This window comes from Drosophila hydei, unplaced genomic scaffold, assembly GCF_003285905.1.
Source record: "Drosophila hydei strain 15085-1641.00,03,60 unplaced genomic scaffold, DhydRS2 tig00000250-arrow-arrow-pilon, whole genome shotgun sequence".
NCBI lineage: Eukaryota > Metazoa > Arthropoda > Insecta > Diptera > Drosophilidae > Drosophila > Drosophila hydei.
The window spans coordinates 514,051-538,007 of record NW_022045696.1 but is presented as its reverse complement, the minus strand read 5'-3'; the positions used below and the strand labels follow the sequence as shown (position 1 = coordinate 538,007).

Genomic DNA, 23,957 nt, shown 5'->3' with positions numbered 1-23,957 from the left:
CCGTTCTCATTGCATACAGATAGCTTTCAATTCTAATGGAAGATAAGTGTGTGTGTGTGTGTGTGTATGGAGTCACAGTGCGTTTCGTTCTTATTGGCTATCGCATCTAACGGAAGGCTTCGCTCGTTCTCTCATAGAGAGCGTGGACAGCTGAGCATGTGTTTAGTACCTTAACAGACAGAGCAAGTATGTTAAACTTTAAATTTGAATTAACATTGGGAGACAATTCTGGCAGAGCGAAATAAAATTTTTTTTGATGTGATTTCTATCGTCATAAACGAATCTGAAACCGATTTCTCTCTAACCAATTCGGCAAGAAATAAGTTAAGGAAATACTTCTTTGTTTGGCACTTTTTTGAAGTTGAACTAAATATGGAAGCTTTGGATCTTAAGCTTAACTAACAAAGCCACGTGTTCTGAGTTTATATGTGTATATAGCCAAACTGTCTACATTCGCAATTTTTAGATATTTTGTCTTGCTTTCCTTAGCTCTGCATGTAGTTTTGTATTTGTTCATTCCATACTATATTGTATAAGTATATATATATATATATATATATATATATATGTGGCTTGTGCGCGGTATTTTAAGTTTTCTTTTGTTTTTTTTCTTTCATTTTGTTTTTGGTATTTTTTGTTTTTGTTTTAGTCAAAAGGCACTGCTGCATTCTAGCGCATACTTTTCTGGGCTTTGCAATTCACCCACTCTCTGTCTCTATCTCTACATATATATATATATGTATATATATATATATATATATATATACATACATACCTAAAATAGTATGTTTTCTGCATTTGCAAATGTATTTGTGTATTGACGTGATTTTGCTTTAAATGTACTTAGCGTCCACACAGTATTTCGTATATATTGTGCTTTCTAAAATCGAAATATATATATATGTATACGCATGTAAAATATATACATATATATATATTTTAATCAATACAAAGACAATTTGTATTAGCAAGTCCTTTATAACTAAGCTTTACATTGAAACTCGAAACATTTACAACATATTTTGAAGCACACCGAACGAATCTTAAGTCTGACACACATACACATACATATGCACACACACACTAATTACTTAAAGGTAACAGCAACAACACACACACACACACACACACACACACATGTTCTAGCTGTTTGTTGTTGCTGTTGCATGTTTGTTGTGCCATAGGAACACGTTCGGCCATTGGAAGCGGCGGCGGCGGCGACCAAGAGCAGATCGAAGCCTAATTAATTACAGTTATTAGCCAATATTTTGTTGTTGTTGAATTGTCTATCTAAATATACATAAACAAATGGGTTCGTAAACCATTTTCAATTGTGCATTTTGATCAATTTGCCAAAAAATACCAAAAAAAATACCAAAAAAATAAGAATGAAAAACAACTCGAAATACTGCAAAGGGAATATCCCTAATACTGCTGGGCCTTCAGAGCTCTGACTAAAAGCAACTTTTATTTGAAACTCTTCTTTGATTTATACGTAAAACTTCTTCAAGCATTAGTCGAAGTTGTCTGCTCTGAGGAGAACCCTTTTTTAGTATTTTTTTGGTATTTTTTGGCACCTTGATGTCCGACGACCTACGAAGCTGCGTTTCGATTAAAAGCCTACATCTGGAGTCGCTTGAGCTGCTTGGGCGCCGCGCATTATTCGAGTTGATCGTCTTGGCTTTGGTCTTCGTCCTCGATGGCGTCCTCGTCGTGCTCGTTGAGCAGGGGACTGTCGTCGCCCAGGCGATTGGGCGGCAGGCCGCTGCCCGGTGTTGTGGGCGCCGAGCGCGATATCCAGCCCTTGCGGGCGACCCGTCCGCGGTTCACGAAAAAGTTAGCGCCGCTAACCACGCTGCTAATGGGACTTTTGAGCACACAGCGTTGGGCAGCTGGCGGCGCCACCACGGCCATCGGTATGTAGAGCGCCTTGTTGGGCGGCTTCGAGGCATAGAACTTCTTGGCTCTGCTGGGCGTTGCGGTTGTGGGCGTGGTTGACGTCGATGTGGCCGCCGCATGCTGCTGATGCTGCAATGTGGCGGGTCGAGCCAACGGCTTGGCCAGCCCATGCTGTGCCAGCTGCGGCTTGGCCAGCAGCAGCTGCTCATAGCTGACGTCCGCTTGGAGCTTGCTAATCTGATCCAGTATCTCGCGCACCTCGCCCGTCGGGCTGGTCGCCTGTGGCGGCGATCCGGGCGTGCCAATGTTGGAGAGGCTGCTCACGCCCGACACGGTGCTGCCCGTTGTCGGCGCCGCTGCCGCCGCCGCCGCCGCCGCTTCCACCGCTGACACCAGCTGGCAGCAGTTCTCCAGGCTGTGCAGCGGATTCGATTGAATGCAGCCGTTGTTGTACATGACCGGCGTGCCGCCGGCAGCCAGCGCCAGGCTGCACAGAGAAGTCGCTTGCGTGGCGACGCCACTCGCGATGCCGCCGGCGTCGTTGGCTGCCGCCGCACCGAAGCCCGCCGCGCAGCTGTTGTTCACAAAAATATCACTGAGGCTACTGCGACTGTTCGCCATGTAGCGGAAATGCTGGTCGCTCTGCGATTGCAGGAACCCGCCGCCAACGCCGGGCACATGCACGAGCCCGGTCGAGTCCATGCCGGACTCGTCTGGCGAGAAGTGTCCGCTGTGCGAGCTGTGCAGCCGTGTGCTGTAGTGGGCCGTGCCAGCGCCGAGCCCCACATTCCTGTCCAGCGCAACGGTCGCATAGTGGGCACGCGGCTGGTACTCCGGCTCGACCAGCTGGGACGCGGAGCGTGGCAGGCCGTATTGTGGCGCCGCCAGTTGGGAGTTGGGCGGCGGCTCTCTGTTGGCGCCATAGTGCAGGCCCAGCTCGGGGCTGGCGGCCCGGGAGTAGGGCGGCGGCACCAGTGTGTTGGCCTCGTTGATGTTGCAAATGAAGCTCGAGCTGAGCGAGTCCACGGTGCTGGCGGCGCTCAGGGAGCCCGCCGGACGCACAATATAATTGCGAAAGTATTGCACCATCAGATAGCTGGAGCCGGCATTGCCTTTGCTGTTTTCGTTGTTGCACGTGAAGACGAGCGGATAGAGATCCGGCTTTGAGGTGACCTGCCAAGCCAAACAAGATATCAGCTCCAGTCTCCAGCAGATCAATTCGCAGATCAACTCACCTCAGTGTACGGCGGCGGCGGATGGTGGAACGAGTTGCAGCGACTGTATTGCGGCGGTGCGTAGCACGAGCCGGCCGAGTCCCCCTCGGACTGGGTGTGATGCTCCGTGAAGCCCCAGCCGCACAGTGTGCGCCGCTTCTTCCATAGCGAGTAGGCACAGAGTATAGCTAAGATCACGGCCACCACGACGCACCTGAAGACGAGCACAGAGAAGAGAGAAAGTTGGGGAATGAAAAGGTTTTTTCTTGTTCGAGTGCCTGAGGCTCTCTTACTGCTCCGTTTGCAGTTGGCGTGTCTGTATGAAGAAGCCCATGACGAGCTCAAGTCGAGGGCTAAAATAGAGACGGCCGGCTGCGTTCGTAATCGAATGCCAACTAAATGGGCTGCCTATTTGCTTGGCTTTTTGGCGACGTGAGATTTGATTATGTGAACGAACACAAAGGGGTAGGGGGTAAAGGGGTAGGGAGGGTTGGGGGTTGGAACTGCGGTTGGGCCAGTGACAGTGAACAGAGACAGTGCCTCATTAGTTGGCAATGCCATTTGGCGCTTTCTGTCTCGTCTGGGGATCCGGGGTGCAGCCGACTTGCATAAGGCCTTGTCTTGACTTGACGCAACTCAGTCAGGGGCCAACTGGCTGCCAATAATAATACTCATACTCGTATCTGCTGGGCCCCAAACAATGCCAATCAGCCCCGGACAAGCGACCTTGAACGCTTTGCAGCGCCCCTCGTCCCAGGGGACTGCGACTGCAGCCACAATGCATGCACATTAGATTTATATCATTTTCTAAATGGTCTGCTACTTACCAAAAGAACCAGTGGCTGATAAAGAACAGGTTCAGTACGTGCTCCGATGGCGGTGGCAGCTGCCTCGGTCCGCTCTGATAGGGGGGACAGCAGCCCTGGGTGCAGCATTCCCGAGGCAGCGAACAGATGTGCCCGCCCTCGCAGAATCGGGCTCTGACCTGGGAAATGAAACGAAAGACAAAGGGTCATTAAAAGCAGTCAAGGCATTGCCCCTGTATATTGTATGCTACGAGCAATTATAAATATTAACAAGCAAGAGGAGTATAATCAAGAAAATTAATTGTTAGAACAACCAATTTGAATGAATGTTGCACAGACAGAGAGCCAGACAGACGGACAAACAGACAGACAGACAGACAGGAAGACAGACACAGCGCTTAGCTTCAATGTCAATAGGTAAATCGAAACAAAACAAAAAGCAATCAACAACAAAATCAACAAGACAAGAAGGAACAATTTTATTCCAAGTTCAAAACACGGCTGCAAGCAAGCAACAACTAGAACTGGGTACATAATATTAAAGCAGTACAACAGTATAGAAGTATAACAGTATAACAGTATAACAGTATAACAGTATAACAGTATAACAGTATAACAGTATAACAGTATAACAGTATAACAGTATAACAGTATAACAGTATAACAGTATAACAGTATAAAAGTATAACAGTATAACAGTATAACAGTATAACAGTATAACAGTATAACAGTATAACAGTATAACAGTATAACAGTATAACAGTATAACAGTATAACAGTATAACAGTATAACAGTATAACAGTATAACAGTATAACAGTATAACAGTATAACAGTATAACAGTATAACAGTATAACAGTATAACAGTATAACAGTATAACAGTATAACAGTATAACAGTATAACAGTATAACAGTATAACAGTATAACAGTATAACAGTATAACAGTATAACAGTATAACAGTATAACAGTATAACAGTATAACAGTATAACAGTATAACAGTATAACAGTATAACAGTATAACAGTATAACAGTATAACAGTATAACAGTATAACAGTATAACAGTGTAAAAGTATAAAAGTATACCAGTATAAAAGTATAACAGTATAACAGTATAACAGTATAAAAGTATAACAGTATAACAGTATAAAAGTATAACCGTATAAAAGTATAACACTAGTATAATAATATCTTTATAGTAGTATAACAGTAAAATATATAATAGAAAATGGCAAAACAAAATATTTAAAACTAAAAAATATGAAAATTCCAGAACAATTATCAAGTCTATAGAAGGGTTGCTGTGCTTCTGCTTAAAGACTGTTAACCAGTTAAGATAGATACTGAAACCAGACTATATAAAATTTCATGATACAACCAAATTTTAATTTGTTATTCTTGCATAGTTCACTCGAACTATGAATTTTGCGAATTTCTTCTGCTGAAATTTCAATAAAGATTTCTTAATAGCTTGCATACATTGAGGGGCAGAAGATGTGGTAAACATTTCGCCACTACAACATCGCAAAGCCAACAGCCAAGTTAATCCATGGTATCTACCAAGAAGTGGCGTTGCCTCTGTGTAATTTTGGCAAATGTAATTTGAGCTTAGGCTACAAAGCGCTTGCAACATTTATGTGTCTGGCAAACTTACTTGAACGGGCAGCCGCAGCAGAGCGAAAAGTATTGGAAATAGACGGAGCATTGCTGAAGCATGAAACCACATGGTGGCCACGATGTTGTCCAACTGGCGCCAAATGTCGATTGGGGTGGTTCGCCTTACCCTGTCTGGGGTTGTTGCTGCTGTTGTTTAGCTGCAGGCTGCGTTGTTGTTCGTGCGATTCTGCTCGTCCGTTTTTGGTGTTCTTGAATGTTTGAGCTAGTTTCGTGTCTCGATGATTTTGATACCCTTTCGCTTAAAGTACACACACACACATACACACGCACACGCATACACACACACGCACGCACGCACGCAGGCACGCACACAGGCAGACGAGACACCAGTCGCTACATGGCAGGGTGTTTTGTTTTGTCCTTGACAGACAATGCAATTTTTCGCTGCATACTTTTGTACTGGTTGCCAAACGAGCTGCCTCTTGCCTCTTGCCTTTGTTGTTGGTTTTTGATGCGCTAACTGCTTTTCAGTGTTTACTGCAACATTAGTCGATAAACTTTCAGAGAGCAAACAATTTTCGTTTGTCTGTGCATGTAGCTATGCAAATAGATGACAGCATAACGACACTTACACACGCACACTCGCACACACTCGCACGCACTCACACACACAGACGCACACACACACGCACGCGCGCGTATACAGCAAAAGCCAATCGTGTTATTTATTTATTTTCTATACTCTTTTAGCTCCAATTCTTTTTTTTTTGGTTTTAATATTTTTCTCGGTCGATTGTGCTCCTCTAAGTACATACAAACACTCACACAGTCGCAACATAAAAAAAAATAATTTTTTTTTTGCTTGTTTTCGTGTAACAGCACTTTGCCAACGGTTTTCTTTTCTCCTTCTTCGCGTGCCTTAACAGTTATTGTACTCTTTGCTCCTTGGTTGTTGTTGTTGACAGGCAGTAAACAATTACGGAATACGAAAATGTTGTTGCTGCACACCCAGGGACCAACGGATGGCCGTCGCTCAGTCAGCGGGCTGCAGACAGCGGGAGCACAAACAGTACAAAGTCAAGCGTGCCACGAGTGTACAATAACAACTGACAAATCTCTAACAAATATTAGAAACAGCGAGCGACAGGCTTGCCAAGGCAACTGGGGCCGCGCCTGCTGCTAGGCAAGAAAAGCTCTCTTCACTTTGCCCGACGCTGCCAACCCTTACAGCTGACTATAAGCTTTCTGTCGAGCTTTCGGTAGCTAGCAATAAACAAAGCTCTTGCTCACTTCTGTGTATGTACATATGACGTTTATTTTGTTATCAAAGCTCAAGCTTGGGTGTTAAAAAAAGCTCAGTATTGAGTGCTCATCACAGCAGAATTTAAGCGAATCGCTTTACGATTGCCATCAAAAAATGAAATAAATCGGAAATAAGAATTCCGATTTCCGATTGAGATACACATTAATATATACTGAGTATATTCATTGTGACTAAACTCAAACAATATGCTTTTATTTATTTGCTTTCATAATCAAAGTATTCGCGGTTGGATAATAATTTTTCTATATTTAATAAATATCTAAATGAATTGACAAAAATTTCGTCTTTTCTATAATTTGATTGTTGATACTATAAACTTAAATACTTTCAAGCTGTGAACCAAATAAACCCGTTATATAATATATATATTTCATTTAGGTTTTCTATAAGAGCTTTGATTTCCAGGTTTTGCATATGCCGTCTGCTACTTATTATATAGTAGAAAATGATATATTGGAAAATTCATAATTAAATGGCAAGTCTTTTATAACAATTAAACAGCTAAATATTGCCAATAGCCTAAACAGTCGCTGAACTATAGTTGTTATAAATAGTATCGCTCATGTGTGGTCAGCCTAGGATTTCTTTATACTCTACGAATATCGAATCTTTTCAACTAAAACTGTAAAGCTACTCGCTTAAAATACTCAACATATTCCTTATAAACAAATTGAAATTGCTTTAAGTTTGACTAGAGGCAGAAGTTGAGAATCGCTCGAGCTGTCTGAAATATTAGAAGTTGAGAAGGAAAAGAATTTGTTTTTTACACAATTGAACTCTTTTGAATGGAGTCTGCTTGTTTAATTGCCATAAATTTAGCTTTTAAAGTATTTAGTGAGAGAAATTGCCAATTGTTGGTTCCTTAACTCTAAGCGCAACATCAGAAGCGGTTGCTTTGTTTGCTAATTGCCTTGTCGGGGATGGTGTCGGTTGGGCGTTTAGAAGTCCTTGTTGCTCTCCCAGGAGGTGTGCACGCCGTGGTAGCTGTTCTGCTTCTGGGCGGGTGCGTTGCGGCCGAAGGGGCTCTTGGGGTTCACCTGGAGGATGTAGTCGCCCTCAATGTCGTAGGCAGCATCGATGCCCATGTAGGCGCGCTTGCCGAAGCCATCGTTCTGCTTGTACTGCTTGAGGGAGTTGGCGGGCACCGCGGGGAAGCTACGCTCGTAACCTGGGCGAACGGACTCGGCGAAGTAGCGGGTGGCGCGCATCGAGGCCTCCACAACGTTCTCGGCGCCGGGAACACCGGTGGCCGGGCCATTGGGATAGAAGTCAACATCGCCGCTGCGGATGGGTGTGCCCATGCCGTAGACGGACGTGTGGATGGCATCAACGAACTCGGCATCGCCGCGAGCCAGACCGGTTAGGGTGTTACGGTTCTTGGCAACAATGTGGCTGGGGTCCAGGCCGGTGACGCGGCGCAGCTTTTGGCCAGTCAGGCGGGTGAACTCGTTGGCAGCAGCGCCGGCAACATGAGCGCCAACATTCTGGCCAATCAAATGGATGGTCTCATAGGGCAATTGCAGCTCGTTGGTCAGCTGAGCAATCCATTTGCCGAGCTTGGCGCCGGTCTTCTCAATGTCCAGCATGGCGTAGCGCTTGTAGTTGGTCAAGGTGGAGCCCAAGTCAATCACCTGTGCGGGTAATACGAATGAATGGCTTAGTAAATCTCTCTCTCCCCCCCTCTCTCTCACTCTCTACTTACAATGATGTCGCCGGTGTTGGTGTTGGCGTTCTTGGCCTGCTCGCTGTAGTCCTCCTCGCTGGATGTGCGCTGATTCTTGTTGCTCTCCTCGAAGTCGCGGTTGTATTTCTGGGCCTCTTGCTGCTGCTGTTGCTGGTTGTAACGCTGCATGTAGGCCTGGATGAGCTTGCGGTTGGCCTTCTTCACGGGCTCGCTGGTCTGGGGCAGGCCAGTGACGATGATGGTCACCTCATCCTGTCCGAAGTTCTGCTTCTGCTTCAAACGGTTGATCATCTCGGTCATGGGTGCAACAATCTTCTCACCATTGGGCTTGGGCACATAGGCCTGAACGTTGCTGGGCACAAAGTTGGGCTCCACATCGTGGTTGATCTGCGACAAGTGATCTGTCCGAAAGCAAGGCAGCCCATTAGCTAATGGCCAGGCAGGCAAAGATGGCTTCCAAATACTTACACACTTGCTGCAACAGCTCAGCGCCCTTCTCCAGGGACATGTTCTCCAAGCGCTCCAGCGTCAGCTCGTCCACAGCGGGAATCGATTCCAACTGCTGCACGGACAGCCACTGGGATGGCTTCAGCGCCTGGTTGACGCTATTGTCGCCCATCCGGGTGGTGGGGCCAGCCATGGCTGCAACAGCCAGACAAGCCAAAAGGCTAAGCACTCGCATGGAATTCATTGTGTTCTAGACCAGGACTTCAACTACTGCAGGAACTTCACTGAGCTCTCAATGTTGCTATGAGTTGAACTGCCTTCCACAGCGCCGAGCTCTACATTTTATAGCACCCAAGCCCATTCACTTTTTGCACCGTCAGACCCCAACCCACAAATGCAGCGTTGCAATTTCTGAACATTGTCTATAGAGTTTGACAACTGAGCATTTCGTATGCTTGATATTGTTACGTGCCCAGCTAAACACATATGCATACGTATGCTTGATAGCCCTATCAACCTGCCTCTCTCTCTCTCTGTGTGTGTGTGTGTTAATCACTCTTAAGGGAAGGCAACAAACTAAGCTGCCTGATAGCAAAATGCTTGAATGGGCAAAATCTTTGTAATCGCTGCACATGCTGTACAAATACATTGTAATACTATATTATATATATATTTATATATAAATATTTATATATATAAATGTACTCAATGTTACACTTAACTGCCATTGCTGGGCGCTCATAGAAATAACAAATCTAACCACATTTACTCTAACAATCTGAAGCTTAAAGAAATGCAGCTGGAGCTGAAAACTTGAAACGATCCCTTATGATATATATGGATATATATATATATATATATATATATATATATATCCATATATATCTATATATATATATATATATATATATTTGATGTTTAAGATGCATGTTTTTTAGCTTGGCTCAGTCTTCTTCTACTTGTTCTCCAAGCAAAGAGAAAGCCTTCTCCAACAACTTTATAGATAGAGCTCTTCTAGTCGTAGATAGTCGGAAAAACTCTCTGCTGCTGTCGCAGGTAATAGTAGAAACTTTTAACTCGTATACATATATATATATATATATATATATATATATATATATATATATATATATATATATATTTATTTATTTAAGGTTAAAGCAGTAATTAAGTAACGAGTAATATATAATATTTATATCTGTTAGGGTTATAGCAGTAGGTAAGCACGCAGTAGATAAAGGCGTGGCTGCTGTGCATTTATTGATTTAGAATTTTATTTAATTTTAGCTGCGTTTTCACATGATTTCCACTTAACGATGCGGATTTGGCAATGTGAGTGTCATATGAGAACTTAGAGCTTTACGAGCCTCATTTAGATTCATATGATTTTGGTCAACTGATCAACCTAACTGTCAGGTTGGACATTGTAAAGTTACAGGCTATAAGCGAAAGGCTTATATAATATTATAATTTTTATAATATTATAATTATATTAATATAATATTAATAATAATAATAATATAATAATAATATTAATACATTTAAAATGTATTTAAAATTTATGACTAGTTAAAAAAAAAATATATATATATATATATATGTATATACTATATATATATTAATATACATATAGTCTATATTTGTTATAGAGTGGCTCACAGTAATCTACATTTGAGAATTGCTTTTGCCACGCCTCTAATGATGGCTTTATAAACGAGTTTATGTTTCAAAATTTAAGTTTCAAATTTCAATATTGGCAATATTTGTGTTCACACAGACGGACGGACGGATGGATGGACGTAGACACAGCCAAACAAATATTATATAAAAATAAGTTTTTTTACAATTCAATTTTGTATTTCCTGCTGAGCAAAGGAAACAGAAAACATAAAATAAAATTTGTAGAAAGTCGATTGGATAAGAAAAAGTTAAAGCTTAGCTTGCAGTCCATAGGAATATCAAATTTGCTTAACAAACAGTTAAATATATCATATATATATATCATATATGTCATATATATATCATATATATCATATATATGCAAATATAGCTGAGAAGTGCTAAGATTTGTTGCCCTTACTTAAGCTCATGCAAGTCGAATAACCAATATTTTTCTTAGCCTTTATTTCTAATATCTTTACCTAATATTTTAGGTTAGTATAAACATTTTATATTATCTGTATATCATGGGTATTAATACAGATTAGCTCAAAACAATATACAAATTCGAGAATGAAAGTTGCGTCTCGATGTAGATTGGGATCTGGGCTCGAAATGCTGTTGTTAGGGAGACATCAGATTGCAGTGGATGCTGTCAGCTGTGTCAGTTAATATAAGCTAGAGTCAGCTCACTTGAAGGTTCATTGAATTGCAGTTACACAAGAGCAGCTGCCACTGCAACTGTTGACACAAGCAGCACATCAAAGTTGCCAAATTGGCGTCGGCGACGGGGGCGGTGGGTCGGAGGGGCGGGTGGGTCTATGGGCGATCGCAACTGATAAAGCGAAAACGTTGAGTGTGTGTAGAAATAGCCGAGTCATCCGATCGATGATTGCCGATTTTCGATTTTGAAAACACGGCGTTGTCTAGAATTTCAGCTGAGCTTCCGAAAAGTGCTGAGCCAGTTGGAAGCACTATGCACCGGTCAGCTCTCTGCTGCTTCCGTTGGCCGACACGTGAGCGCTGACAGCCAGACTGGGAGCTATAAAACCGCTGGGCGATCGGCTAAGAGCATGCAGTACAGCTTGGTACGGCGTCTTGACAATAGAAGAACAAGGGCTTTGGTGGAACTATGAATCCTCTGCGCAATCTGTGTGTTTTGGCCTGTTTCATGGCCGTGGCTCTGGCCACGAACAGCCATAGGCAATCCAACTCGCTGGGCAGCTCCGAGGATCCCAGCAACTGGGTCAGCACCAGCGAAATCGAGCAGCTGCCCATGCTCAAGGATGTGACACTGCGTCGCCTCGAAGGCATGACCGTCGAAGAGGGTGCATCTCTGTTGGACAAGTTGTGTAAGTAGCTGTCGGATCGGCAATGATCGGTTCTTGTCCTGATGCTAATCGACCGTGACTCTGGCATTTTCTAGACCATCTGGCCCAATTCAACCGCGTCTTCAAGCCCGAATACGTGCCAGAGCCCAGCAAGATCAAGGGCTACATTGTGGGCGAGCGCGGCCAGAAGATCGAGTTCAACCTGAACAACTTTGTGCAGACGGTGAAGCGCCAGCCGAACTTCGGCAACGACGAGGTGACCATTTTCATTGAGGGCCTGCCCCAGTCGTGGAGCCAAGCCAACAAGGCCAACCGCAAGCTGATCCAGGCCTACGAGCAGCGCTACAATCTGCAGCCCTATGCCGGCCAGCAGGACAGCGACGAGCAGAAGAGCAACAGCGATGAGCAGGGACAGCAGCGCCGCAAGCAGAACCAGGAGCAGGACGACAACACAACCGGCGATCTGGTGGTCATCACCTTGGGCAATCTGATCGAGGACTTCGAGCAGTACGTCACTCTGAATGTGGAGCGCATCGGTGAGATTATTGGCGAGCGTCTGGTGCAGCTGACCAACGAAGTGAACGTGCCCCAGGAGATCATCCATCTGATCGGCCAGGGACCCGCTGCCCACGTTGCCGGCATCGCTGGTCGCCAGTACACCCGCCAGACTGGACACAAGCTGCGCCGCATCACCGGTCTGGACCCCGCCAGGCTGTACGCCAAGCCCGAGAACAAGCTGAGCGGTCTGGCTCGCGGCGATGCTGACTTTGTTGACGCCATCCACACCTCTGCCTACGGCATGGGCACCCAGGAGCGCCACGGCGATGTTGACTTCTATCCCAATGGCCCCGCTGCCGGTGTTCCCGGCGCTGACAACGTTGTGGAGGCCTCGATGCGCGCCACCCGCTACTACGCCGAGTCCGTTCGCCCAGGCAACGAGCGCAACTTCCCAGCCGTCGCCGCCAGCTCCTACAAGGAGTACAAGCAGAACAACGGCTATGGCAAGCGCGCCTACATGGGCATCGCCACCAGCTACGACATCCGCGGCGACTACATGCTGCAGGTGAACTCGAAGAGCCCCTTCGGCCGCAGCACCCCCGCCCAGCCACAGACTGGCTATCACTCCTACCACGAAAGCTGGAAGCAGCAGCAGAAGAACCTGGCCTAAGCACCTCTCCACACAGCGAATCATGCAGCAAGCCATCAATAATTCGAGAACAACAACAAAGCATTTTCCTTCCATATTGATTGCCTAGTTTACGCTTAGTTTTCAAATAAATTCTTGCATATTTAAAAAGTACTTCAATTGCCTTCTCAATTCCTCAATTTCCTTATAGGAAAGTCGCTGAGCTAGCCAGAAATCAACTTTGCATATACTGAACTGGCATATAGCTTATAGAATACCCTTGACTTTTGGAGAGATCTATGCGCGTGCGCACAGTGAAGAGCGTATGTTGTGGGCTGTTCCTCCAGCTGAGCCTCCAACTGTCCAACTGTCCGACTGTCCGTATGCATGCTACCCATTGCTAAGCTGCTTATTAAGTTTATTTTTCTAATTTCAGGTCTCTAGTTCTTGCAATTAGATGGGCAAATACAGAAAGACAGACGTAAGGACAGACGGACGAACAGATCGACTCAGCTCTTCGTGCTGATCAAGAATATATATACGCCTGCTTCTGCCTGTTATATGCACATATATATGTATATGTTAACTTATAACACTTAGTTAGCTTATAACACTTAATGTTAGGTATTATTCAACACTTATTATCGGGTGCTAGACAAGTTAAGGAACAGCCCTGGCAAGGGCAACTCTACTTACGCCGGTGAGGCTATGATTTGTAAAAATATAGATCAGTCTCGTGTTTTAACTCGTACTGATAGGACATGCTAAAAATTGGTGTCATATAAGTAAAACTAAAAATAGTGAATATAATAAGAAAAACCAATAAAATTAACTGTTTCGATTATTCAAAAAAGAACAATTAAAAGCAGGGTTAAAAAGCGTTCTTCCAGTAAACCGCTTAAATAAATATTCACTCCGTCATTTGCTCGTTAAATGGCTTATTTCATTGTCTGAGCCCGAGGCCAGCAATAAGAGGCACAGTCGCCTCTCAACCTAACTTTCAGTCACCACAGGACTGGAAAACATATAATTGGCGCCCAACTAGTGGTCGGACTCCACAACCAACAACAATTAAGACAGCAGCGCGGGAGCTGCAATTGACAGATCTTATAAAGGGATTTTTTTTTTTGTTTTGTGTTAGTTGAATCTTGTAAGTGGATACTCTAGCCAAAATTTTTCTTCAAACACAAAAAGTGTTAAAATTTATTTTATAAAAAAATACCTAGGACTAGCGAGTATTTTATATTGCAATTGCATGTAAAAAAAAAAAAAAAAAAAAATTAATGATCAGAACCAAGTGAGAGTGACTACTTTGGGAATTTTAGTGGCAGCAATTGATCATTCAGATCGTCAATAAAATTACATTGTGTTACTTTCTGTGTGTCTGAAGTTGTGCATGCAGTTCTCGTAGTTCAGAGCTGTGACGTAATTCGACCCATCTTCTGACGGTCCGTTTTATTTTTCGCGACCACTGACCTGCGCATGTCTCGGTTCAACCAATAGAGAAACCCTCGCAGGCAGTCTAGCGACTCAGATTCCGACTGTGCAGTTCTCCCACCATCAGGTAGAATGGATGTAGATCAGCTTACGGAAGTAATAAGGACGGCTATCAGCAAAGCTTTAGCCGAACAGGCTGCTGTAAACCAGCAGAGGGAGCATGCATGGACTCAAAAAATTAATGAGTTAGCTGAACAAATAGCAGATGCATCCCCATTAGTTAGAAGTTCTTTTTTGAAAATGCTGAAGACCAGACAAAAGGCCTTTGCAGACCCAGACGAGACGTTGCCGTATAACACATCAGTCGTGGCTACCATTAGGACCATAGATGAGCAACCGATCTATACCAAGCTTTACCCATATCCAATGGGAGCGGCTGATTTCGTTAATAAAGAAATCAAAGATCTACTAAAGAATGATATAATTCAAAAGTCCGTCTCTCCCTACAATAACCCAATATGGGTAGTAGACAAGAAGGGCACTGATGAAGCGGGCAATAGGAAAATGAGGTTGGTAATGGACTTTCGTAAACTTAACGAAAAAACCGTGCCGGACAAATACCCTATGCCAAATATATCAATGATATTGGGGAATTTGGGGAGAGCCAAATTCTTTTCAACATTAGACCTCAAGTCTGGTTATCACCAGATCATACTCGCTGAACGCGACCGTGAAAAAACCTCTTTCTCTGTAAACGGGGGGAAATACGAGTTCAAAAGACTCCCCTTTGGATTAAAGAATGCAGCAAGCATCTTTCAAAGAACCATCGACGACATACTGCGAGAGCAGATTGGCAAATTTTGCTATGTTGATGTCAATGACGTAATCATCTTTTCAGAAGATGAGGAATCCCACATTAAACACGTGGATAGGGTCCTAAAAAGCTTACACAAAGCAAACATGAGGGTCTCCGTCAAAAAGTCACGTTTTTTTAAGAAAAGCGTGAACTTTCTTGGTTTCGTAGTCACCAGCACTGGCACCACGACGGATCCTGAAAAGGTTAGGGCAATACAGGAGTATCCAGAACCAAAAACGCTGTTCGAGGTTAGATCATTTCTAGGCCTCGCAAGTTATTACAGATGTTTCATTAGGGACTTCGCCGCAATAGCAAGACCCATCTCGAATATCCTGAAGGGTGAAAATGGAACAGTCAGTAAGCATAGGTCCAGAAATATAAAGGTTCAATTCTCTGAAGTGCAGCAGAGGGCATTTCAGAAGTTGCGCGATATTTTGTCATCCGAGAATGTAATGCTCAGGTACCCCGATTTTAAGAAGCCATTCGATCTAACGACCGACGCTTCGGCTCACGGCATAGGTGCAGTTTTGTCTCAAGAGGGTCGTCCTATAACAATGATTTCAAGAACATTGAAGGACAGTGAGGTTAACTATGCAACCAATGAGAGAGAGTTATTGGCCATTGTATGGTCACTTGCCAAATTAAGGCACTATTTGTATGGGGTGAAAGACATTAATATCTTCACTGACCATCAACCCTTGACCTTCGCAGTTTCGGAATCTAATCCAAATGCGAAAATCAAAAGGTGGAAAGCGCGCATTGACGAGTCTAATGCACGTATCTTCTATAAACCTGGCAAGGACAATCTGGTTGCGGATGCCTTGTCAAGACAGCAGCTCAACGCTATAAATGAGCAAGAAATTGAGTCCTGCGCAGCAACGATCCACAGTGAGGTATCTCTCACCAACACCATTGAGACGACAGACAAACCCTTGAACTGTTTTCAAAACCAGATAGTGCTAGAAGAGGCGCGTTTCCCCTTAAAACGAAGTTTTATTCTTTTTGGAAATAAGAAACGCTACTTGATCAGCTATACATGCGTCGAATCGCTGCTAGACGAGCTCGAAGATGTAGTCTCACCCAAATGCGTAAATGCTCTCCACTGTAATTTACACACGCTTGCAATGATACAAGATGCATTGGTGCGAAGATACCCAGCCACAAAGTTCTGGCATTGCAAAAATCGCGTAGTGGACATATTTGCGGTTGGAGAAAGAAGGGAAATCCTCACAGTCGAGCATAATAGGGCCCATAGGTCTGCACAGGAAAATGTTAAGCAGGTACTCTCGGAGTACTACTTTCCACGGATGGCAAAAATTGCCAAGGAAATAGTACAAAACTGCAAAACATGTGCTAGGGCTAAGTATGATAGACACCCCAAAAAGCAAGAGCCACAAGAAAAGATAGAAGAAAAGATCAGAAACGCTCAGACGACGCTCAGAGCTAGGGAGAACGCAAAGCGGCAGAATAGAGTCTTCGATGTTGGTGACAAGGTTTTGGTCAAGTCCAACCGACGGCTCGGAAACAAACTCACACCTTTATGTGTCGAGAAGGCCGTGGAAGCAGACCTGGGGACCGAGGTCCTCATTAAAGGAAGGGTGGTCCACAAGGACAACCTAAGATAACTCCCTTGTTTTTTTTATTACACCTTTTATTATAAGCCGCTAGGCAATTTAGAATAAGTTAGATATAGTTTTTCAATTTACCTTTAGCCACTTGGCATAATTTTTATAAAACATTTTGGTGGCGGGTACACCCGATGCCGGTCATTTAGAGTAGATTAGGTCCACTGAAATGCGACTAATGAATGCCAACAGTAGACGGATAGAAGTAAACACTGAGGTTCAAGACCAGCTTAACCAGTTAACATTTGCTGTCAATGGAGTTCTCGGGATAGCCAAAACTCACAAATTGATTTATTTATTTGAAACACTGAAACACTGTCCAGAAACAGAATGCGGACGATCGAGTTGCAAAGTTTAATGCTTGCTATTACTCTCGCGAAGGCTCATTGTTAGCCCAAACATTTTGGACTCCTCAGATTTAAAATCAATTTGGCTAGAGGAATCCATCAACACTATACATTTTATAACCAAATTCCCAAAAATTAAAAAAGCCTGCAGAAAAATTACGATTTATCCTGTCGTCCACAAGAACCAGCAACAGCTCTATTCGCCCCATAGTTGGATGCTAAGCCAGAACCACAGCATGCAAATCTACAAGCGGAATCGTTGAGGAAACCCCCTTGTTCACGGCACCACCACCAACAGTAGAAGCTCATCAGCCAGCAACAACTAACGAACTCTTCGCGGCGGCAGAGCCAAGCGACTCTTCATCCATACTAGAACCAAGTTGCTCCAACCGCTGCCCATCTCTGTCGACACCTGCCACGGCTGCCGGCTCATCCTCATCCTCATCGGCAGCGGCGTCACGTCAACTGCAGCTGCCGGCATTGTCGGCAGTTGCCGCACGGCAACAGCAGCTACTGCTGAACGGCTCTCTGAAGAGCAAGACGAAGACATTTCCTGCGTATCGAGCATCGGTGCGCAGCGAGAGCGACGACAAGGAGTACAGGGCGGCTAGCAGCAGCAGCAACACGATACCGACGACGGGCAAAAGTCGGCCAAGATCAGCGGCAAGAACTGTAACAATCTGCTGCACAACGCCGGCAATAAGCTAAGCGTGAGCAGCAACTCCTTCGGCCTATACGCAGCATCTGGCATCATCGCCCAAGAGCCCTGTCTCCAGCAACGGCCATCTGAACAAATACTGCCTGACGGACTTGACGCGCCGCAAGGCCGAATTCAATCGCCAGCTGAGCGCGCCGACAGACTACACACATCACTCGTCCAGTAACGGCTCATAGCATCGCTGGAGTGGTGGGACACAGTCATCACGGCCATCACGGGCACGTGCACGGCCAGTCATCGACGGCGCCAGCCACACTCAAGTCGCTGCAGCTGCACAACTTTGGTGTGCATCATCCGATGCCAAGGCCCACGTCCACGTTGTGCACCAACAGCTTCAACAGACGCCACATACGTAGGCGCAAGAGCAAGCTTAGTAAGCGCCTGCTGAACGGCGATAGCGAAGAATCAGTACGCTGCTCATACTGCTCCGTATTGAATGTGAATGAGAACGACTTGCGGATTTCATTCGAGAACACCTGCACCGACTCGCTGGTCACCGCTGCTAATATGCGACCAAGGAACCGAAATGGTGCACTTTGATGATGTGTCGTTGTACGGCACTCCGAAAGAGGAGCCATATGCTGTGCTTTAATCTGCATTGGCCTCACTCTTTGGTGGATCATCGACGCAAAGAAGTCCGCGAAGCACTTGCGAGGAGTCGTCGCTGGAATTGGGTCGGTCGAGGACGACCTTACACTTGAGGGGGGGGTAGTTAACTTATAACACTTAGTTAGCTTATAACACTTAATGTTAGGTATTATTCAACACTTATTATCGGGTGCTAGACAAGTTAAGGAACAGCCCTGGCAAGGGCAACTCTACTTACGCCGGTGAGGCTATGATTTGTAAAAATATAGATCAGTCTCGTGTTTTAACTCGTACTGATAGGACATGCTAAAAATTGGTGTCATATAAGTAAAACTAAAAATAGTGAATATAATAAGAAAAACCAATAAAATTAACTGTTTCGATTATTCAAAAAAGAACAATTAAAAGCAGGGTTAAAAAGCGTTCTTCCAGTAAACCGCTTAAATAAATATTCACTCCGTCATTTGCTCGTTAAATGGCTTATTTCATTGTCTGAGCCCGAGGCCAGCAATAAGAGGCACAGTCGCCTCTCAACCTAACTTTCAGTCACCACAGGACTGGAAAACATATAATTTATATACATATGTATATATGTATATATATATGTATATACATATATATATATGTATATATATATATATATATATATATATATATATTGGTTATTTGTCCCAGCTCGCGCCTCGCAGCTCAGCTCCTGCTTCTCCTCCTACGCCTGTCCTCTTCAACGAAATATCAAAGTAAATTTCAAATTGTATAGTTAAAATAGTTTACATAAATATTTAAATATTTGAATATTTATTTTAAGCAGTAGTGCAAAGAGAGCTTCATAGTGCACATACTTTTGGCTGTGACTGTATATCTAAGCTCCGCTCAGAGCTTTTGAGATGGGATAGCCGCCCGAGCAGATTGATCGCGTGACAGCGAGTTCCAGCTAACTTTTGTCTGCTGATGAGCCTAGCCACTTGCAGCTTGACGTGGTCCAAAATAAACAAAATAAAGCTCATGAGAATGGATGAGAAGAGCGCAATAAATTATATATATTATTATTATTATTATTATTATTATTATTATTATTATTATTATTATTATTATTATTATTATTATTATTATTATTATTATTATTATTATTATTATTATTATTATTATTATTATTATTATTATTATTATTATTATTATTATTATTATTATTATTATTATTATTATTATTATTATATTTTGAGTGCTTTGGCAGCTGGCGGAATATGTTTCCTCGAGGCTAGCAGCACTGCAAAATATCCACTTCATATAGCTATATGCAAACAGATACATGAATAAACGACATAGCCAAGATAATGCTCTAGCAGTAAGACTTCTGGATGACTCAAGCAACCACAGGCGACTCAAATATTACATGTCCTAGACCTGCCCCACAGAAATAGATAAATATGTAAAGTAGATAAATATATGGATTGATCTCATTGGAGCCCCAGCCATCCGGTTACGTAATATTATTGTTAACAAATTTGTTTATTGTCTAGTATAAGACAGAGATAAGACAGATAAAACAGAAATTAAAAATAAATAAATAAATAAAAAAAATATATATAGCTATGCCCATTAGGCAAAACTCTAACTTTTCCAAAATTCCAGTTTGAATTTCCATTTCCCTTAATGTTCTCTAGGCATTGTGGGCGTGGTCAATCGAAGAGAACCGTAGCAACTGAGAGAGAGCGAACTGTACAAGCGGAGTCTTGCCCAGTTTTGTAGATGGCTCAGCGTTGAGCTCTGCCAACGATTGAGCTACGAATGAGATGATAAACGAAAAGATTGATTGATTGATAGATGTAGATGTTTGTCCTGGGAGAAACAGCATTGTACGTTTATATAAATTTATTGATTGATTGATATTGCAGCAAATTACAGTTCGTATAATATATACCTAAATATCGTACTTCCATTGCAATCTGTATTGAATATAAGCAGCCTATATATTATATTTTCATACAACAATAAAGAAACAAAAAAAACAAGAAATTTGAATTATCTTCGGTGATCCGATGTCTAAATACACTATCTTTTAGCTGGGCGTTATCTATGAAGTTAGAGGGTATAGATTAGACGCGTCTGTATAGGTAGTAACTGGATTGGGAACGAAGCAGAGTTAAGTTAAGATTGAGGCTTAGCTCTTCGTGCCATGGCATATGATATAGTCCGATCCGTTCCGACCAACTATATGTGTCTAAGAGCTAGACTAGCGTGCAAAGAAGTAGGCAGTCGGACGGACTGACAGTGGACCTAAGACTCCTAGCCAAGGTATACAAATATATCATATATATATATATATATATATATATATTTATATATATATATTTATATATTTATATATATGAAGCTTACACACATTTAAATACAAATACATATATATATATATGTTCTCAAAAAAACTATTCACAAGAAAAAATGATGGGCCACATGAAAGATGGAATGATTGGTGTTTGGAAGTGCAGAGTGGGGCGCTTGGGTCTATATTCAGTCAGTGACCCCGTGCCGGAGGCTTCAATCGCGGCAGGCTCGGCCGTCGCTGGTTGCCGTGTAGGTGCACATGCCGCTGTCGCCATCGTAGCCGAGTCCTTTGGGGCAGGTGTACTCCCAGCCAACGATGCCGCCGGTTCCGTCGAACTTGGCACACGAAATGAACTTGCGGCAGCTGAGCGGATGCGGAAAGTTGCCCTGATCCCGGCACTCAATGATGCCCTGCCCATGGACAATCACCTTCGGCGCCCTGGACTGCAGCTGTCGCGCCTTCTCGCCGCGTCGGCGCGTCTGTGGCGCCACAGTCGCCGAGCTGGGCTCGGAGTTATCGCCAGCATCCGAACGACGATGCGATGTGGCCGCGGCCAGCGCCAGCTTGCTCAGCGGCCGATTATAGACCTCGATGTACTTGTGCGGCCGCCGGCGGCTCTGTTGACGACGCGATGCTGGCGGCGATGCTGCGGCAGAGCTGCTCGCACTCGGCGCAGGCGTGCTGGACTGTGGTCGACGTGGGCGCGGTATCATCTGACGGCCTGCAAAAGCAACTAGATTACCATCTGAAACCGGGTGCATTTAGAATAGTTTCCTCACGTGTGCTGTTGGCCACAAAAGCGGGCGGCCGTTGGGTCGTGGTGCTGGAGCTGGAGCTGGAGCTATGCAGCGGACGCAGCTGCTCCGCAATCTGATTAAAGCGACTCGTGTGTATGCTGGACCTGGCCACCTGATCGTCATCGTCCTCAATCCCGTACAAGAAGGTCGTCGTCTCAATTGACAGAGCTGTCGTTGTCGTTCGCGGCGGCGGTAGGGTCGAGGTAAGCGTTAGGCGTCGCTTAAACAGTGGATTCTGCGTGCGAGGTACATCTGTGACTGATATAGATATAGATATAGATATAGATATAGATATAGATATATATATAAAATCGATAAAAATCGATTTAAGATTTGACGTTCTTACAGAAGTCAACTTGGTAGATGGCGAGACAGATAGTCAGACAGACAGAAAGAGAGACATACACATAGAGGGACACAGAAAAAGGCAGAGAGAAAGTCTGAAAGTCAGACAGATAGGCAGATAGAAAGAAATAGAGAAAGACAGGCAGAGAGGCACTCTGAGAGAGAGAGGGAGAGAGAGAGAGAGGGGGAGAGAGAGAGAGAGAAAGAAAGTCTGACAGTTAGACAGTTGAACAGACAGAAAGAGAGAGGGAGACAGAGGGAGCCAGTCAAAGAGAAAGAGAGACAGACAGAAAGAAGTACAGAGAAACAGATCGAGAGACAGCAAGATAGACAGAGAGAAGAGACTGACAGGCAGGCATAGAGAACGTGAGATATACATATAGAAAGACAGACAGAAGAGCAGACAGAAGAAAGAAAGAGAGATAGACAGTCAGAGAGACAGACAGACAGACTGATATAAAACCAGGCAGATCAGGCTGAAGTCGCAGAGTCGAAAAATGTTTCATAAACTCTGTCAACATATGCTGCTATAGCTAATATATATATAATGTATATAATCAGGCTCAGAGTCAGACTTAGAGTAATTTCTTACCGCTTTCATCGCCATTCGGTGAGCTTGGCGTTGTGGTTAGGCGTCGCGTTTGGAACTGGCGACGCAACGCATAGCTGGCCGCTTGGAATTTATGTTGCTTGAGCGCGTTGTCGGAGCTGGTGTTGATGTTGCTGATGGCGCTGCTTGTTGCTGGCAACAATGTTGCCAGCGGCAATGTTGCCGACGAACTTTTGAGCTTACTTAGATAGCTGTTGTTGTTGTTGTTGCTGTTGTTGTTTCTGCTTGTTGGTGGCGTCGTTGTAATTGCCGCGGCAGCTGCCGAGTCTGGCTTGCCGCGCAGTCGATTGTATTTAGAGGTCGTCGTCAATTCTGCAATTTGCGTGGTTGACTCAGACGCTGCCGTCGGCGTGTTGATTATTCGCCTGCGCACGCTCAGCACCGGACGACGCGAAACACTCGCAGCGGCTGCGCCGGCAGCATTGAAGCTTGGACTGAGCGTCGCTGACGCTGCTGCCGAGGCAGTCGCAGTCGGAGCCAGAGTCGGAGTCGATGTGGAAGGCACAGTTTGAGTGCGCAGCTGCCAGCGGAAAGAAGATCATCGAATGTTTGTGACGGGTTGATGAGGGGCACATGAAAAGAAGCGAGCAATTGCAATTGAATATTCTCGATTAATATGGCAAAATGTTAAGTTTGTTGAATTGAATCGATTCGATCATCGGCACTCTTCAATCATCTCACTTGCGTGTCAGTGCTTGTCGTGTTGTGTTTTGTGTTTTGTGCGTTCATAAATTTGTTTCTGTGATCTCAATATCAAGAAATCCGCGTTGTGCAGTCAACAGCAATCTAAAAAAGCAAGCTACATGCTCAACAATTAAACAGTTATTTATATATATATATATGTATATATGTACATGTGTATTTTGCTTATATATAATTATAATAATATAAGTACTTTTTCCTTTGCTGTGCAATAAAGTGTTAGGACTCTTGTGTTGCTCTCCCTCGCTCTCTATATGTGTGGGCGGGCAATTTGAATTGGATTATATTCTAGCTTAAGGCAGCAGCCAAGCCTTGACAAAACTGAGCTGTAAATATATTTCTGTTTTTTTTTAAGTAACTTCAGCCAAGGTGACCGAGTGCTGCTCATAAATATGGACAGGTGACACAGTTAAAAATGCAGTCAGGCATTTTAATTGAAGGACGTTTGAAAGATGCATGAATCACGCGTGCATTGTTTGCTGGCTGTTTGACATTGG

At 44.0% G+C, this 23,957-nt stretch overlaps 4 protein-coding genes across 4 annotated transcripts; 1 reads left to right on the top strand and 3 right to left on the bottom strand.

Moving 5' to 3' along the window:
* Nucleotides 1-1,166: 1,166 nt before the first annotated feature.
* Nucleotides 1,167-6,223, bottom strand: LOC111603356. The gene is made up of 5 exons (XM_023320902.2): nucleotides 5,576-6,223; nucleotides 3,941-4,098; nucleotides 3,135-3,327; nucleotides 2,295-3,072; nucleotides 1,167-2,243 (listed from the first exon to the last, which is right to left on the bottom strand). Exons 1-5 carry the CDS (start codon nucleotides 5,645-5,647, stop codon nucleotides 1,660-1,662), a joined length of 1,785 nt encoding a protein of 594 aa, XP_023176670.2. The 5' UTR covers nucleotides 5,648-6,223; the 3' UTR covers nucleotides 1,167-1,659.
* A 1,416-nt stretch (nucleotides 6,224-7,639) lies between these two features.
* LOC111603348 (vitellogenin-1) lies at nucleotides 7,640-9,300 on the bottom strand. The gene is made up of 3 exons (XM_023320890.2): nucleotides 9,015-9,300; nucleotides 8,565-8,947; nucleotides 7,640-8,493 (listed from the first exon to the last, which is right to left on the bottom strand). Exons 1-3 carry the CDS (start codon nucleotides 9,235-9,237, stop codon nucleotides 7,801-7,803), a joined length of 1,299 nt encoding a protein of 432 aa, XP_023176658.2. The 5' UTR covers nucleotides 9,238-9,300; the 3' UTR covers nucleotides 7,640-7,800.
* A 2,417-nt stretch (nucleotides 9,301-11,717) lies between these two features.
* On the top strand, nucleotides 11,718-13,211 carry LOC111603353 (vitellogenin-2). The gene is made up of 2 exons (XM_023320900.2): nucleotides 11,718-12,004; nucleotides 12,079-13,211. Exons 1-2 carry the CDS (start codon nucleotides 11,785-11,787, stop codon nucleotides 13,149-13,151), a joined length of 1,293 nt encoding a protein of 430 aa, XP_023176668.1. The 5' UTR covers nucleotides 11,718-11,784; the 3' UTR covers nucleotides 13,152-13,211.
* Nucleotides 13,212-21,133: 7,922 nt separating this feature from the next.
* On the bottom strand, nucleotides 21,134-23,290 carry LOC111603376 (mucin-5AC-like; the record flags this gene model as incomplete). Its single annotated transcript, XM_023320927.2, has 3 exons — nucleotides 21,134-21,727; nucleotides 21,786-22,061; nucleotides 22,741-23,290. Coding segments are annotated over 3 exons (1,335 nt in total), but the record flags the coding sequence as incomplete, so codon positions are not given.
* Nucleotides 23,291-23,957: the final 667 nt, after the last annotated feature.